Genomic DNA, 17,824 nt, shown 5'->3' with positions numbered 1-17,824 from the left:
ACACAAACATCCTTCTCTGTTTGTCTATGGTCAGGTGCTACTCTATGTGTGATCTGCCGGGACCGCAGCTCCTTACGGCAGACCATCGTGAGGCTGGACCTAGAGGATGAATGGCAGTTTCGTCTGAGAGATGAATTCCAGACAGCCAACGCCAATGAAGACCAACCTCTCTACTTCTTGACGGGTCACCACATCTGACACAGGGAACAGTTTGAGGGCCCATTTACACTCCCCAACTGCAAATCATAGTTACATGCTGAGACAGAAGATAGCTGAACAATCTTCTTCCAAAGTATCACCAAAGAGGCAGAACAGTTCCAGCCTTTGCGGCCCAATGAGCCCACTGACCCATGTCTTAGCACAACGGCCACGTCCCACAAATAGCCCAAACCCCTAGGAATGTGTGTGTGTGATCAAAAAATATATTTTTTATTCTTGATTAATCATTTTTTAATATATAAAATATTCATACAGCTAGATATTTACTAAAGAACCAAGGGCCCATACCGCGCTCAGGACCATAGCAGTACTGTTCCATGAGGGATTTAAACCTCCCACCACCTGTTACCCACCCTCATGTACCCCATAAGTTATTTTATGCTCCAGCCTGATGAAAGTGCAGAATGGACCCAGCAAGTTTGAATGACCGGAACCACTGGAGTGGGGCTGGATTGAATAATATTTTATCACTATTTCTTTTAATTATTCATAATGGTTTGACAATGCTATATTGATTTAAATCTGCAGGAGATAACCACTGATCTGCTTGTCTCAATATTCACCTAGTCTCAGGAATGCAATACACTAAAATCGTTACTTATGTAATTGTCCAATGTATGATTTTACAAATATTATACTTCGGACAATTAAAGAAGTAACTGGAACAAGAGTTGAATAAAGTTCTACAATCTCTAAAAACTGGAAGTAGACACAGTTTTGGTTACTAGTGTAAGACTGATTAAAAGGAATGTAGCCAGTGATGGGTGGGGGCACCCCATCCTGGGTTGTTCCCTGCCTTGCGCTGGACCCCCCCCCCCCCAAAAAAAAAAAAACCCTGAATAGGACAAGCAGGTACAATAAAATGGATGGATGGATGGATGGATTGACAGGAACTGGAAGTATAAGTAACAAACCAGGTATGGCAACACACGTGGCTGTTATACTTTTGCCCATTCAGCACCAGCTGGCTGCAGTGATTCCGTCACTCAGAGCCTCTTCCCAATACAGCTTTATGCTTCTGTACTAGTGGAAGTCAAGGTGCTTCTTTAAATATGGACTCAAAGCATCGCCTGAGTACTTTTTAAATGCAATATTACTATACATTACTTTGAACTTTATTGATATTGAACAAAGCTGTCACTGAAGCCTGTGTTTTATTTAATTCTGGGTAATAGCTTTGTGGAACAATGTGCATTTTTGGGGCAGTGTGCCTTTGCCTAAGAGTCAGACGGTGTGGAATAATTGGAGAGAAAATTTTCAAAACTCACTCAGTCCGTTTGTTGTTGTTTTTGAGATGAGGCCGCCGATGACCTGAAGTCAGGCTTCCTCATCGTATGTTAAGGTACAGGGAACCAAAACTCACTCAGTCCTCATGTAATCTAATCTAAGAACTTTTGTTAAATTTTCAAAACTAATTGAAATGATTCTTTTGAACTTATCCCGTCTAAGTATCCCGTAGACTGAGTCAGTTTCAGAAACTAACCTAAGCTTGTTACTGTCCTGAGTAAATTTGATATGGATTAGTATAAGGCTCTCATAGAAATGCATTACTTGTGTAAAATTGACAAAAATGATGGTAAATTAGTATAAACTATTTTATGGTTCCCTAGAGGGAATGTTCATTGCACAATCTTTCCATGAATGTTATTAAATAAGTACCAAAGAGTGTGCCATTTTTGTGGTAGTTTAAACTTGAGTCAAAGACAAAAATATGTAATATATTAAAGAAATGTTACCATTTATAGGCTTTATATAAAGCTTTTTTTGGCGATTATTTCTGCGCTTTAAGGCATTATGCTACTTCCAACATACGAGTATTGTGTAAAAGTCATAGGCCGCTGATGAAAATGACATTTAAAGCTATTTATCTGGGCAGTATGTGCATGCTTGCACTAAAAAAAAAGAAAAAACATTATTCAAAATTAGAATAATAAATGGAAAAAAGTAAAGGGTTTTTTCTCTTCTCCGAAAAGTCACTGATATCCTGTTGTATGGGGAGTAAAACATCACTTTGGTTCCCAAAGCTCTACTCAAGGGAACTTCACTCACTTCATAAATCTATTAAAACTCTCCACCAGCTCATTTAATCAACTTAGTTAACGACCTCAATAAGTTATTGATTAGCCGGACAAGGTGTGCTAGTAGCTTAATTAAAAAACTACATGGGTGTGGTGGACGGTTATTGCAAATACTGGGATGATGTTAGGAGAGGTTTTGACTGGCTGTGCTGACACACTTAGACAGACATATTATTATAGTTTTACAACAACATGAAATAAATGTAAACAATTTTCTTTAATAGCCCAAGACTTTTGCTCAGTACTGTAAAATCTACCTAACATTTCACCATTAATGTATTTTTCTGTCCCTTTTCTCAAAGTAAAGGCATATTTAAAGTTAGTATGAAAATACTTAAAGAGGAAGTGTTATTTATTGTATTAAATTTTGTAATTAATATTAATTTTGCTCTGACTGTATTAAGTAGGATATTCCTGCGTTAGTTCTGCCCATCATAAAGCCTGGTGTAGGGATTCTTCTAGACTGTAGTAGATGGAGTTAACAGGAATGTTTGCAGTATACAATCTTTTAATCCATCTATCTATGATAAACATTTAAACACCCCCCTCCCCCCTGCAGTTTTCTGCTGTAACTTGCCTATAACATTAATACAATTATTAGATCCCTGAATTATTGTCTTGATGCATTTTTGTATCTGTGTATATAAATGTGCTTCAAATTGGTGATAAACCAGTTGGTTATTGGTGATAACCAATATAGAGTGAGAGGTAAGGAGCATTACAGTGTGTTTCCATCACACGACAAACCACTTCAAGGATGAGAACCTGAGGGCAGCCACACAGCATGTGATACTTCAGCACCACAGTAATCCGAATGGACCAGTGTGAGTTTTTTCCCAGTGGCTGGAGTATCAATCCTGCCACCAATGCCCAAGTTGTTCCCTGTAAGTTGGAGGACCTCCTTATAGGGCTGGATGTAGATTAACATCATTCCCAGGATGAAGCATTTACTAGTTAAGGGCTTTACTCAAGGGCGCAACAGAGTAGAATCACGCCAGACATTCACAGGATTTGAACCAGCAACAGCAACAGATCCATAGCCTCAGAGCCACCACTCTGCCCAATATAGAAACACTGAAATGGTGTCTTAGGAGAGTCATTAGTTTAATCTAAGTCTTAAGTTATCTAAGGTTCAGTGACAATGATGAAGCTAGAGCAAATAATGGGATGTGACGCTTGGGCCAAGAAGTGAGGAAGACATCATGGAGAAAAACATCTTTGCCATTAAAGCTCAAGGGGCAGCCCATAACACTGAGGTTAGCCGACATGCTAAAGCTGACTGATCGCTCTCTGCCCAGAACCACAAAGGCATTCAACTGATGACTGATCCTAGCAGCCCAGTGGGGAAAGCAGAAGAGTAATACATACATGCATCAAGTATCAGTTTTCAGCATGAGACAAATTAGATTTCCTATCTAAGATTACATTATCCTTCTGTGCAATCTGAATATACTGTATACATTTGGATATATCAGATTTTGGCACAAGAAAATATGAACAGGAAATGGAGACATCACGTGGTTTTGATGACTAAGCTACTATAATTACTTACCAACCTACTAGAATCTCCAAAATCCATAAAACAAAAGGATTATTTAAAAAGGATCACATCGTCATTCTCATGTAAATCCATAAACAACATGTTATTTTTTATCACTTTTAAACACATACAGAAATACACACATACATATACACCAGCGGGATCCCAAGGTGTTTCAGTGTGTGGTGAGCGTGACAATGTGCCGTATCAGTGCAGCCCTTCCCGGCTCCTGGAGATCTACCTCCCCGCAGAGCTGAGGTGAAGCCCTAACTGAACACACCTGATACAGACAATCCGGCCCTGCAGTAGCATCTCAGTATAAGAGCCAGCTACGTTGACGCTAAGGTGTGTTAAATTAGGGCTGTACCTAAGCTCTGTGAGGTGGTAGGTTTCCAGGAGCAGAGTTGGGTAGCCTGGCATACAGTACTGTGTAAAAGGCTATTTATCTGGGTAGTAAGTGTGTATCTGCTCAGGGGGAAAAAACAAACAAAGAAGAATATATGTAAATTATTAGTAACACATTATAAAAGTAACAAACATTTCTTCTGTTCTCCAGTAGTTTTTTTGTTGACCTAGACCCCTAGAGGTTTTTTTTCTCCCTACTTGGAAGTTTTTGGTTCCTCTCCTCCATTGTCATCCAGTTATCCTTCTTTCATTTCTCTGTCTTCCCTTTTCCCTGTTTTTGTATTATTCCATCTTAATGATGCTGTAATGTATCACAGCACAGCCATGTAAAGCAACTTGGGGCAGCACTGTTGTGAAAGGTGCCATATAAAAATAGACTGAACTGTTGGATGGCTAGATGAATACCACTTCAGTTCCCAGACCTCTGCTCTGATCTCCATGGCACTTTGTATATTAAACAAACGTATAGTCTTTTCTTGCATATAACTATAACTAGTGCATCCAAGAGTAGTTTCACTATTAAGTCGTAAAGTTCAACATGCTACCTTAGAATCCTTATTACACTTTCATAATGTTCTTTCCTATCTTAAAAATGCTGATGAGTGCAAACGGAGGGTGTTGATGGTATGTAGAACACCCCTCACTTATACATTAAAGCTTATATATGCATGTATGTATATATGCACTGTTTACAAAATACTTTTGAAACATTTGTGTAGCTCTAATCGATTAACAAAGGATTTTATATTTATTTTTAAAACATCATATACATGACATCTGAAAATACCAATGAATGACAAAGTACTTTGACAGTCTCTTGAGGATGTCTACACCATGGTTTTACCTTTCGGTCTGCAAATTACTGTCTTCCGTTCACAAAATCCAGAGGGTTTCCAAAATGTTGAATTACCAGAACTTGTTTAATTATACTTCTGACATTATCGTTGCTAATTAAAACATATATCCAAACAAAAAACTATAAAATTAGACATCTAACAATCTTCCCCCCAAAACCCTTTCAGGTGTATACAAACTGACAATACATGAGGTTGGTCAACTGACAGGTTCAAACTAGTGGTGACAGTGAAAATAACTTCCAATGTGGGCCGGGTCACAAACAAACCCCTCAAATCCAGCTGGACAAATTCAGACTCTTAGTGCAGTCCATGCCATGTTAGGTCAATGTGAATCTATGTGATTTTGTAAACTCTTGGCAGCCAACTTTAGCAATAACATGAATGCGGTGTGTAGCATTCACAAGCGAGATCACTAAGCAGCCCATTTCAGTTATGCTGGGATTGAAAATACTGGTATAAAAGTGATGTTTTCAGACAGGTCCAAGTCAGACTTTAGATTAGGATTAACTTAATCCTTTACGTGAAACACTAGGGAAGGACAAACACTAGTACCAAATGATCCAAGAGTTCTCAGTGGGTTTATTCATCTACACGCAGATCAGAAAAACTGTAATGCAGTCTGGCTTTCAGGAGTTGAAATATTGCTCAGTATACCATGGTACAGGTGTAATTACATTCTCCCTGCCGCGTTAATTCACACTGTGAGTTAAAGTTATCTGCATAGAGTCCAAGTTACACCCTCCACTTTACGTCAGGCTACACGCATTAGTCAGAAGCTGGAGCAGGGGGTTCTGAAGCAACTTAGATGAGTCGAGATCATTACGGAACCTGAACTTACTGTGACGTGAAACCTATTTCCCATTAGTTTTATACATACATGGGCGAATTACCCCCTATTCGGGGGGGGAGGGGGCTCCTATTCCATATAAAGGCATTCAAACTGATAACTTGTAGATGGCAGTTATAACATACTCAATACACTGCACACAGAGATAGCGATAAAACGTAAAATGATCTGCATGTTGATCAGAAACATAAATTCAGGAATGGAAGTGAAACTCGGACTCTGGTACCTCCGAGTTAGGAATGACGAGTCACATATTCTTGGTTAAGCTATTGCAATCTATAGTCCACAACTCCAATTCTAGCAACTAAGTAAAGTCTGTCCGTGCAAACTAAATGAAAACCGCACTTTATGCATGGATCCATATTTATGGAGAAAATCTCCTTCGCAGAAGAGTGAACATTCTGATGAGCTGCTCCATAGGAAAGAAGTGAAGTCCGGGAAATGTTTCTGAGAGCAGTTTAAAAAAAATCTCCACCTACTGAAGTTCAAAAGAACTCCGCGGCTCAAGCAGCATTTTCTTTCAGGAAGGGAAACTGGTGTACCGCTGCAGAATCCTTACACATGGCTAAAGTAGTTGGCCAGAAGTGCATAGAATGACTATGGGTAAGGACCTAAAACAGGGGGAAATTGTGCCAACAAGTAAACAAACGTATTAAAGCTTTTTTGGGATTTTAAAGTGAATTTACTGTTGTTTTTTTCTTCTTCTGCCGTTAAAAAGGATCATGCATGTAAACTTTTAAATACATCCAATAAAATATTTTAAAAGTATTTTCTCTGTTTAAAAATGCTTTAACAAAATATGCTTTGTCTCAAAATACTTAGAGCTATGGGGTTAAAGGGAAAATAAAACATCTTTAAAAACAACGACTTGCCATTTAACCACCTGAGTTTTAAAAACCAGTAGAAATGCTTATTTCCCCGGCTGAAGGGAGGAGTTTTCTAGCGGTAGCTTAGCGGAGCTTTTCAGCCAAGCTCGACGCTGCTGGATTACAGGAAGGAGTTCAGTAATATGGCCGACCCGGGTGCTGCTGTGCTCTGTGCCCATGAACCATGCGAGTCCTGTCTTTCTCCCAATCACAACACATCTGGAGTCTGGCAGCTTGACCGCGTGCCGCTCACAAAGTTATAGACGAGGAACTGTGAGGTCCCGCAGTAGTGCGTAGCAAAGAGCTTCCCATCCGGAGTGGGATCTGAAAAGGCGATCTCTTCTTTACTCAGGTGCGAACCATAGATGAAGTTGTTCCTGTGAAGAGGTGGCAGACAGTGCAGGTGTTATGCTGAATTGTACTCTCACAGGCAGAAACCTTAAAACAACAAGCAATATCTTTAATAGCAAATTCAGCCATGACATAATTGCATATAACTGACATTCTACCATTATAATTGGGGCTGTTCAGTTTTCTCTAAGGGAGGTCTAGAACTGTGGCAGAATCAAACATTTTGCAGTGTAATCAAACCCCCACTGCCTCTCAATTTCATCAAATTTAGTCATTTCAGGTTTGTTATAACATCTGACAAGGAGGCAGAGGCAGTTCTAGGATTTTTCTGAAGATGGGGAGCTTAAGAAGGACCAGAATCCATACTGAGGGGCCAGTCTTGCCATTATCCAATGATTTGATTTAAATTGGTAAATTACAAGGGGAGGGGGAACTCCAGGGGCCAATCAGCTTTCACCTGCATATACGAGGTGACAAGCCCTCCAGTCGCCTTCTGCAAAGCAGTAGTGAGGCTCACCTGAGACACTCGATCATGCGCGAGGCGATGCCCTTCCTCCTCATCATGCTGAAGACCCAGATGCGGCTGATGCCGCAGAGAGCGGGCTCAGGGGTCGTGGAGCAGCACCAGGCCCTCTGACGCTCGAACATCACCTTCTCACCTTCGGAGCACTCCGGCGTCGCCTCTTCAATCACCCTGAAGCCCTGTGCAGAGAGAAGACAACAGAATAAAACACGTTCATCTAAGCCTACAAATAGAACCCGGATATAGATACAGAATCACAAACAGGGAAAAATGAGCAGTCCCAGGGGAACATGGATATCCAGCTTCTACACTGCAAAACTCAGGGGACTAAACTGACTGCTAATGAATTAAAGAATGATCCGGAACATCAAATCTGCTTGTGACAAGCCCAAAAACAGGTTGTCAGATGAAGGATTACATACAATCTCTCACTGCACAACAACACTACACAGTATCACCAGAGGGGTGTTCCACAAAGCAGGATTTCTCAGTTAACTGGCTTAACTTAAGCCAGAAATCATAACTGTCCAATTAGAGTTTAGGTAAGGAGAATTCCTACTGGACAGCAGCTCTAATTTTATCTTAAAGCTGGACAGTTTTTTAAACAATGCCATACATGTAGTAAGCATACTGTTGATGGTGAAATTTCCCAGTGGTATTAACAAAAAAGGCCACTCACACAGTATCGTAAACCACTGTTTCTCAACTCGGTCCTTGGAGGCCCCAGACGGTCCACGTTTCTGCCAACTTCCCAGGCAGACAGTGCACATTTTTGCACATTTTGGGATGGAGCAAAAACACGAACTGTCTGGGTCCCCAAAGACCGGGCTGAGAAACACTTGATGTAAACATACCAGGAGGTTGTGATGATCTGTGCATGTTAGGAATTGGGGGAGCTGTAGTGCGTGTCAGTTATTTTGTATTTTAAGAACTAAGCAAGTTAAAGGGAAAACCCTACCAAATCTGTCAAAAAAAAAAAGAATACAGAACAGTTAACAATGGCCTTTCCTAGTCAATTTCACCCACTCTGGGGCCTTAACACAGATAATATCTGCAATAAGAAAGGACTACAGTCAAATATGTTGCTAGCCCCCCCCCCCCCCATAAAGATACATATAAACTGTTGTCTCATATATTGTATTTTTCAGATCTTGGCAAGTCTTTCCAAAACATATAAAAATGAGCACACTAAATTTACCAAAATGAGAAATCATTAATAATTTGCAACGAACTGAAAATGAACAGTAAAAATTCCATATAATCTAACAGCAGCCAGTAAACTAATCTTGTGGGTGTGTGACTTCCTGCTGTCAGGACATAAACAAGCTACTACAGCCCCCTTATGTTCCTGCCTGCCAGACAGAAATAAATCTGCATGGATCTTCCTGCATAGCTTCTGTATGGATATGTTCCGACAAAATATACTGAATAAAGCTGCTTCAAATTGATCATGTGACCCTGAATTTTAGTAGAGCAGCCAATAGAGTCACAAGTAGTCATAAGAACTGGAAATGACTGACAGATCTACTGTCCAATGGATCATTCAACTCCAACGACCATCACAGCTTGTTTTGAATACTGGATTTCAGGCCCTTGATACGCTGTCCACTTGAAGGTCCACTGTTGAAGCCTAGCACTGTCTACTCAAAGCACCCCACTGTATTTAGATACAAAGTTAATGGAAATGCACTGCAACTAACAGCACAGTCCAAGGAGACCAGGGAAAAGTGCATTAAATAAAAGTTGGAGGAAATTAGATGTCATTTTGAGGGCACACTACAGAAAAAGCAAGCAGCAAATCATAATGCACCTGCCTATACAGCTGCGATTAAAAACAGGCTATAGTATGTTAAGAAGGCCTGTACTGCGATGCGGGCTAACTGGCTTATCGGGGTAACTTGTCGGATTTAAGGTACCACAATTTAAATGGACTTCATATTCGTTCACTTACATTTTGTCCAGACTACCTTAAATTCGACAAGTTACCCCGAAAAGCCAGTAACCACGCTTCGTAGTACAGGCCACTGGTGTTCAAAATGTTGTGTAGTACTAATCAACACATTTATCAGCGAAGATGATTCTGTTGGTAAGAAGTATAAACACAAGTGTGACTCATAATTCATCTAGAAAACAATTTCTTATACATGATGCCAAGCATCACAATCATTCGAAGCTTTCAGGCTACAACCAGGAACTGCATGGTAATACAGTACATTTACTGCTGATTATGCACGATTACCCATAAGGCCCCAGGTTTCAGCATGGCCATTACCTCCTGGATGTGTTCCGCAATGAGGCACCCAACCACCTTCTTGTCATTGGAAATAAAAAGGAAGGTCTTGGTTTGAGATGGACTCTTGGTTTCCACCTGTTGGAAGCCCAAGTCATTGTCCACCATCTCACGAATCTCCTCCACCTGAGGGAAAGCAAGAGGGAGAAAAATCTTTCAATAACAAAGCTACATCTCCCAGCGATGGTTGCTGCCCACTCCTGGGATATTCCCTGCCTTACGGCCACAGACCCCAGGACATGCCCAGAACCCCCTGACCCTGCATTAGACAAATGGGTATGGAAAATGGATGGATAGATGGAGGTGCATCTCCATCAATGTAGGCTAAGTTAATTCAGTAGAAAGTTCAATAGAAGACTAAAAGAGAAGACTGTGTGTTTGCGTGCACTGAATATACCTTTCTCAAGGCATATTTAGGATCATCCGGAAGAACCAGGATGATCTTGCCATCTGGATATTCTCCCAGAATCCTCTCTTTCTTCCATCCCTAGATGAAACATGAAAGGGGGTTAAAAATTAATTTTAGAATATAAAATTCTGTATCTAGGGGAACCTCTAGGAATCCAAGACCACATAAGACCATTACACCACATAACTCACAGGCTTTCCATATTTGGCCAAAAATAAAAACTGGGTCAACCGCTTCAATTACTGCACAATTTCACAAAATAGAAAACTGTCATTTGAAATAGAACATATACCACTTATGCATATAGTTACATAGATATTATGTAGACCTTAAAAACATGGGTCTAATTGGTTCGAATGCTATGCCTGCAACTGAATGGTTGCTGGTTCAAATCCTGCCTGAGAGATTTCACCATTGGGCCCTTTAGCAAGGCTCTTAACCCCCAATATCTCCAGGGACTGTCTGCGCCAGCTTCCTTAAAAAAGAAATATGTTGCTTTGGAAAAAGCACCAGCTAAATAAAAAATAATGTACATAGAGGCCTACTTTAGAATAGTCAGTTTTATTTAGGTACAAGTGAGACTGGAAGGCTGCAGGATTAATCTGTAAGCTAACAAATGTTATACCCTAAACCACGCAGGAAACTAGGGTGAGAGAAAGATCTTTGAGCGCAAGCTATCGCAGGCTGATCTGTGGACCGGACGGCAGAGTATGATGCACGTGCCAGACACGAGCCCTCGTGATGCTCACCACGTATCGGACAGCGCTGATGAACTGGTTGTGGAAGAGAAGGTGCTGGGACTCGTCTTCAGGGTTGGACGCAGAGTACAGCATGCCGCACACACTGCATGTCACTGCGCCAAAGTGCTTCTGTCCCGCATCCTGGTGGAAAACAAAGATTGAACTCAAACCATTGGACACGTCACATGACATGACCACTAATCAGACAGAAAAACAGGACTGATAACAGCTCCATTGCCTTCCAATTTTTTCCCCCCAGGAACATTATAAAGCGCAACCAAACGGTGAACTCACTATGATAGCCTGCTTTCCACTTTTATCTGCCTCCTTCAGACGTTTGATGTCTTTGTGCAGAAGGGATTCTGCCGCACGGGTACTGACACTAGACAGTGGTGAACCTGGAGATGATGCACTGCTGCAATGTGACACACGCACCCTGTTAAAGTGGCCCTCAATGATATGAACATCACTTTGCACATTTTTAGGTTTAAACACGAAGCTGCATTAATACTTACTCATTCCTTTGCAGTGCCTTGATACCGGGGTCTCCTGTAGCTGAGACTAAAAAGGAGGAGGAAAAAACCATGTAGACATCATGTGTACACCATGATGAGAGAGCACACAAATCTGCTCTATCTTGGAGAAGAAATTCAGTAAGGTTAAGGTTACACATTGAAATGGAAAATTAAAAGCCAAACATACCGACAGTCATCTGGTTATAGTTTTGCTTATCCGGTGCAGTTAACGGCGGCCCTCTGGCTGGTAGTGCAGAAACGACTCCTTTGCTTGCCTATAAAGTAAATAAATAAATAAAAAAACATGATGTGTTATCGTCGAGCCAGAACATAGCACAGACAAGTTATTCCTGCTATCTGGGAGAATTCGCAGGCTGCTGGTCAGCTCTTACCACATTTCTCGAGTCGCTTTTGGGGGCAGGCTCTGGAACTGTCTTGTGAGTACAGACTTTCCCAGGAAGTTGTTCTGGTTCATCATCCATGCCATCCAGTTCAAAGTCATCGGGTGAGTACTTGGGCCGTGGTGTGTAGGGTTTATATTCTGCCGTGGGTTTGGATTTTTGAACACTAACACCATTAGGCATGGGGGGTGCTACAGCAGGCAGCAGACTCTTGTTCTCAATTCCTGAGAGCTTGGGAGTAGCTTCCTTAACGGTGGCGGTTGTTGATGGAGAAGCTGGACACACGCTGTTAAGTGCAGGGCAAACTTTATCTACCTCCCGTGTGTCCGACGAGAGCTTTTTAATGGCCTCTTCTGTTTTAAGCTGTTTCATTCTGGTCCACGACAACTTCTCTCGCTGCAGCTCTGTCTGCCGTAGCTTCTGGAAGCGAGACAGTTTCTTCTTTTCATTTACTTTTAAAGGCACGGTAATTTGGCTGAGGAAGAAGCGTCTCTTTGGCTTCTCAGAATGTGTGGACTCCCCTGGAGTATCGGCAACAGCGACCGGAGAACCCGTCTCCTCAGAAACAACGGAAGTCAGGATGCCGCTAAGCTCCTTCACAGGACTGGGTGGTTTTTCATGTCCGTCTATCTCTTCCAAGGTTGGACCGCTTTGTTCTTCCTCTCTTTTCACCTCTGTTGTGTCTGAAGCGATATCATCTGCAATTTCTTCACAGAGGGCTAGAAGATTCAGCTGTTTCGCAGCTGCCTTCCTGGCAGCAGCTGCTTTCTGCTCAGCTAGTGCAGCAAGACGAGCTTTTGTCCTGGCTTGGGGGTTCATCTCCTGCTTCTTGGCAGGAATTTTGCTTGTCTCAGCTTTCTTCTTGGTGTCCATCTTAACAGCATTACATATGTCAGGCTTAATAAAGACATCTGTTACTTCCTGAGGCATTGAGGAAATTTCCACCACATTCTCCACCATGCCCAGTTCAATGGAATCATCAGCTATGAAATCCTCCAGCAAAACTTCAGTTTTAAGGCCAATGATATCTGAATACTGAGGGCAAAAATCCTGAGCCATTGGATCGGCAACATCACCTTTTCCATTTCCTACATCTGCAGGATTGCATTCTTCTTCTTCCATCTGATTGGTCTTTGAGCCTATTGCACTCTGACAACTGACAACCACATCACAGTTACTCTTTTTTAAGTCCTCCAAAATGGCAGTAGAGCAACGCATATTAACTTCCTCTAATTCCGCTACACAAGAACTCACTTTTTCAGGAAAAGGAGTTTTGCAAAGATTAGACTCCTTGATAACTTTGAAAAGTGCTTCAAATGTTGGGGGCGGGGGTGAGTTTGATTTCACACAATGTCTAGCTTCATGGCTCACATTTAATTCATCATTGGAATCAGAAAAAAATTCTTCTCCTTCCGAGGCAACTAGGACATTTTTCCCAGGAGCAATCACAGGAGTTTCTTGGTGGTCCACAGGGGAAATGCATGTTTTTTTCAAGGCATTTTGGGTTTTCATCTTCACAGCACAATGACTCTTTAAGAGTGCAATATTCTTAATTTCCGCACTTGGGCTTTCAGTCCTTGACCTACCGTAATTGTGCTCTGTTTGAATTGAATCAAAACTTAAGGGCTTTTCAGAATTTGTGAGGCTGTCCTGGGCATTCAGTGAATCAAATGAACTGTCAGGGTCTAACCTAGCTCTTTTCGGACCTTTGGCCCTGCTGGAAGAAAGTTCTCTTTTCCGGAGATTTACAGAAGTGTTGTCAGATTTGGGGGATATTCTTCTGCTGCTTTGCTCCATCGTGGAGGTTCTTACTCTTGAGTTCTTCGTTGAAGGAGGGTTCTTGATATTGGACTTCTTCAGCAAAGTACCTCGTGCCCTCCTTAACTTGGTGTTTGAATTCTGTGCCAGCCGACCCAAGGCAGTCACCTGTTGAGTTGACTTTGATTGCCCAGTCTGTTTTTGTTTCTGCACATTGCTCTGACGGGCCTTGGTAGAATTAGCAGCCTTCTGCCTCTTTGCTTTTTGGACTCCGGTATTCGACTTCTTCTGGGACGTCTCCTTCTGGACCATTTTCACTCTAGCTGAGTGACGGACAGCTTTTGAAGGCTTCTTTGTGTCTCTCTGCGGCACTGGAGGCTTTTTTTTCACTCTAGGAGCAACCAGGACTCTTTTTTGAGCAGCAGCCCCTTTCTGAAGCTTGTCTGATTTCACAGCAGCTAAAGGGTTCTTCTTCAGCGGTAACGACGCAGCCCTCGGTTCCACCATTCTCCTTCTACTTTGAGATTCAAGTGACACGGATCTTCTTTTAGCTGGCATCCTATCAAACGGTAGATCACATTAAACATTAACTTAATTCAGAAGAACAAAGTTTTTATACCAAACATATAAAAATAAAACATTTAAAATATTTAAAATTACTTGAAAAACAGACTTCAGAAGCCTCTGTTTCACTCATGTTTTTTTGCTTGTTCCAATTCAACAGTGGTACCTCAAATGCATTATGATCTCTTTAAAATATCTAACTTTACTATGTAGATCAACTGACATTCTGCAGTAGCATAAGTGAAGGAATATTTTGTGTTAGCCATTCATAGAGCATTTTTACTGGTAAAATTCAGGTTAGGTGGTTTGCTTAACAAAAGAGCACCTCTTCATGATTATGATCCATACTCCAGGCTACATGTCTGTGCTGTATAGTCACACTATCTGATTTCAATTCTGACAGTGGCTAATATGCCCCAGAAGATAATCTGAAAGCATTTTTACCATATTAAATCAGAATATCACCAGCAGTATTCGACAAGAAGCCTTATACAGGAACGAATAAATTATATCGCTTGAAGTTTAGCCATTATGTTTAAGAAAATGATTCTTTTGCCCATTTTTATGAGACTGTAGTACACAAAATCAAAATTTAAAATGTATCGGAGCTGAAATACCATCCTTGCATCTATGATTTATTAGCTGACTGTACAGTGGGGTCTCTACACGGTCCAAAGATGTGCCGGAACATTCAATTCCATCTGCATAACATCCAATAAATGAGAACTGGGTTCCAACTCTCCACAGCTAGGTAACAAATCAAGTGAGAATGTTACCAGTAGTGCTTAATGGGTTTGCTACGCCCACATAAAATTACTGTGGGGTCAAACCTCACCAACATGTCGTTAAAAGTGTTGTACTGCAGGAAAACTGCTCTTTATGTAACAGATGCATGACTTGCTGTTGTTCAGAATGCACTTTAACTTCGTTCCATTGTCTTTAATTTATTAACATGCACGTCTCTCAATACAGAACATATAACACATTCCGTTCCATATTAACATTATACAGTCTTATGCAAAAGTTTTGGCACCCCTCAATAAATAACATATTTTGGTCATTTTTTAATTGAAAAGATGTAAACACAGTCTCTGTAGGAAATGGAAAAAAATGCACAATATTTTCACCAAATATTGATGCATAGTTACTTTTTATGTCATAAATTGAACAAAGATAAAAAATAAAAACATTATTGTGGCACTCTGCAAAAGTCTGGGCACCCTAAGAGTTCCAAAGTCTGAGATTCTTTTTACAAGGTTTCAGACCTTAATCAGCTCGTTAGATCTGATGCATGGTGACAGCTGTCATTAGTAAATATCAGCTGGTGCCAATTTCAAAGCTTTACAAATACTCTGACTCTTCAAACCTTGTGCACACACTTGTGGACACTCAACAACCATGGGTTCTTCCAAGTAGCTGTGTAAGATTCTGAAAATGAAACAACAGGGCAATGACCCTAAACATACCTCGATATCCACCATGGATTACCTCAAGAGATGCGAGCTGATTTAAACATCATTGAAAATTTGTGGGTAGATCTTTAAAGAGCTGTGCATGCAAGACGACCAAAGAATATTACGGAACTAGAAACCTTTTGCAAGGAAGAATGGGAGAAAAACCCAAGTACAAGAATTGAAAGACTTTTAGCTGGCTATAAAAAGCATTTGCAAGCTGTGATATCTGCCAGAAGAGGTGTTACTAAGTACTGATTATGTAGGGTGCCCAAACTTTTGCAGAATGCCACAATAATGTTTTTATCTTTGATCTTTGTTCAATTTATGACATAAAAAGTAACTATGCATCAATGTTTGGTGAAAATATTGTGCATATTTTCCATTTCCTACAGAGACTGTGTTTACATCTTTTCCATTAAAAAATGACCAAAATATGTTATTAATCGAGGGGTGCCCAAACTTTTACATAAGACTGTATATTCAGTTTAATATTCACATTACAGGCAAAAACCTAGTACGGTAACACTTAATACACTTTGGGTGGTAAAGTATAGAGGGTGAAGCCTTTTAAAGCCTAGATTACATGCGGGAACAAATTGTACCCACTACACCGTTAAACTAGAGAAAAATCGGGTAATAAAACACGTAACATATGGTCTGACAGACAGCGAGCAACGTAAATAAACTGTCATGCAAGTGAGAATATCGACTGTGCTGTTGCAGCTATATATTTAACCTGAACGGAAAATGCGTACCCGTCTAGGCTCAGAGATATGCTATATATACGCTGCTCTGGATAAAGCAACTCGAATAAATAAAACGCATATATACATATTTAATTAATAAATTAAACAACGGCGGAGACAAAGGCAACACAAAATATAAAAAATAGTACACCCCACGTCTTATCCAACATAACGGAATAGCAAAAGTGAGTAAAACGAACCTTTTGAAAAGCTAAACAGGCAGGACCGTTAATTTCAGCCTTCGGAGACCAGCGTACACCCGGCGGATGATCTAAATCTAACCGTATCTCCGGCTCTCGGCGGCTTTGGTCTCCACCTCGCAGCATCAGGCAGGTGCTCTGCCCGACTGACAACCCCGATCTATTTTAACCACGTCGCCCTAAAATCTCTTCAGTCGCGATCGGATCTTTTCTTCAGGTCGGTACCCTATTTCCTTCCTCCGATCCCGGCGGCGAGTGCTGAGCCACCACAGCTAGGCCCGGGTGCTGCTGCTAGAAAAGGACGCCCTGCCCCCGGTGCCAGCCCCGACGGCGCCCACTCCCCTCCGGCCAGCCGGCCGGCACTGGGATACACATTAAGTACAAAATGTACCGAAATATTAAACACCAGCGGGAGGAGGGCTGCCCTGGTCACTGTTATCCACAGCTGACCCCGGGACCGTCAAGCGGCTTCAGTGTAATATAAAGTTTAAATGTCCCGTGTGTGGAGACATCGTTCACCGGCCTCATCGTCCAGAAAGACCGTACGTAAAGTGATTTTCCTGCCAAAGCGCTCACATTCCCGCACCTGGTACACTAGCTAATACTAAGCCAACCCTTAAACCACATAAACCTGGACTGAACTTGGTTTTTGGGGGGGGGGGAATAAAACAGAATAAATAAAAATTAAATCCGCGTCAAACTGAAATAAACGTTATTTAGGAAAAATAAACAGCGGTGGAGTTAAACTAGTTATCCCGGAGATCGGGCAGCACGAGAGATGAACGCAGGATTTAATCCAGAGATAAGTGAAAACCCGTCTAAAACGCAAGATTAACCGGTTCGGATCAGAAATAATAGGGGGCACTGCGAATTATGGTTAGTGAGAAACTCATATAGGGCGAAGAAATGGCAGTAACTTACCTGGTCGGCCTACAGAGTGCAATCCTAAATAACAGCTGTTTCTTTTTTCCCAGCGAACTCAAAGTTCGGCATTACTTCCGGTGCCAGCGAGCGGATGTCTGTGGGAGGGACATCCGGTACGACACAACTCCTATTGGGCG

General features: G+C 41.4%; 2 protein-coding genes across 4 annotated transcripts in view; one reads left to right on the top strand and one right to left on the bottom strand.

Annotated features, from left to right (window-relative positions):
- Window positions 1-1,882, top strand: part of LOC111841564 (GREB1-like protein) — a 41,040-nt gene extending 39,158 nt beyond the window's left edge. Inside the window, exon 32 of the mRNA XM_072711731.1 lies at window positions 35-1,882. Coding sequence (XP_072567832.1) covers window positions 35-198 — 164 coding nt within the window. The 3' untranslated portion in view covers window positions 199-1,882. The remainder of the gene's footprint in view (window positions 1-34) is intronic.
- A 3,261-nt stretch (window positions 1,883-5,143) lies between these two features.
- Window positions 5,144-17,777, bottom strand: esco1 (establishment of sister chromatid cohesion N-acetyltransferase 1). Of its 3 annotated transcripts, none has more exons than XM_023807450.2 (10): window positions 17,685-17,777; window positions 12,033-14,358; window positions 11,828-11,915; window positions 11,641-11,686; window positions 11,420-11,537; window positions 11,135-11,266; window positions 10,374-10,463; window positions 9,959-10,102; window positions 7,681-7,865; window positions 5,144-7,189 (listed from the first exon to the last, which is right to left on the bottom strand). In XM_023807450.2, the coding sequence occupies exons 2-10, from the start codon at window positions 14,355-14,357 to the stop codon at window positions 7,021-7,023; spliced, it is 3,297 nt and encodes a 1,098-aa protein (XP_023663218.2). In that variant the 5' UTR covers window position 14,358; window positions 17,685-17,777; the 3' UTR covers window positions 5,144-7,020. The 3 variants fall into 3 exon arrangements, with proteins under 3 accessions (XP_023663218.2, XP_023663217.2, XP_072567830.1); XM_023807449.2 differs by having other exon boundaries at window positions 11,420-11,540; window positions 17,685-17,776; XM_072711729.1 differs by lacking the exon at window positions 17,685-17,777 and adding an exon at window positions 16,764-17,500 and having other exon boundaries at window positions 11,420-11,540.
- Between the last annotated feature and the right edge of the window lie 47 nt (window positions 17,778-17,824).

The sequence above is a fragment of the Paramormyrops kingsleyae genome, chromosome 1, assembly GCF_048594095.1.
Source record: "Paramormyrops kingsleyae isolate MSU_618 chromosome 1, PKINGS_0.4, whole genome shotgun sequence".
NCBI lineage: Eukaryota > Metazoa > Chordata > Actinopteri > Osteoglossiformes > Mormyridae > Paramormyrops > Paramormyrops kingsleyae.
The sequence above is the reverse complement of the archived record's forward strand: the minus strand, read 5'-3'. Positions and strand labels throughout refer to the sequence as shown.

Bases quoted from the DNA above. Each gene is read 5' to 3' on its own strand.
- esco1 (XM_023807449.2), bottom strand. From the start codon at position 14,357: ATGCCAGCTAAAAGAAGATCCGTGTCACTTGAATCTCAAAGTAGAAGG. The intron at 10,103-10,373 runs GTATATTCAGTG...GCTTTCCCTCAG, and splicing joins CTAAATATGCCTTGAGAAAG to GTGGAGGAGATTCGTGAGAT. The intron at 7,866-9,958 runs GTAATGGCCATG...CTCTCTGCACAG, and splicing joins TTGCGGAACACATCCAGGAG to GGCTTCAGGGTGATTGAAGA.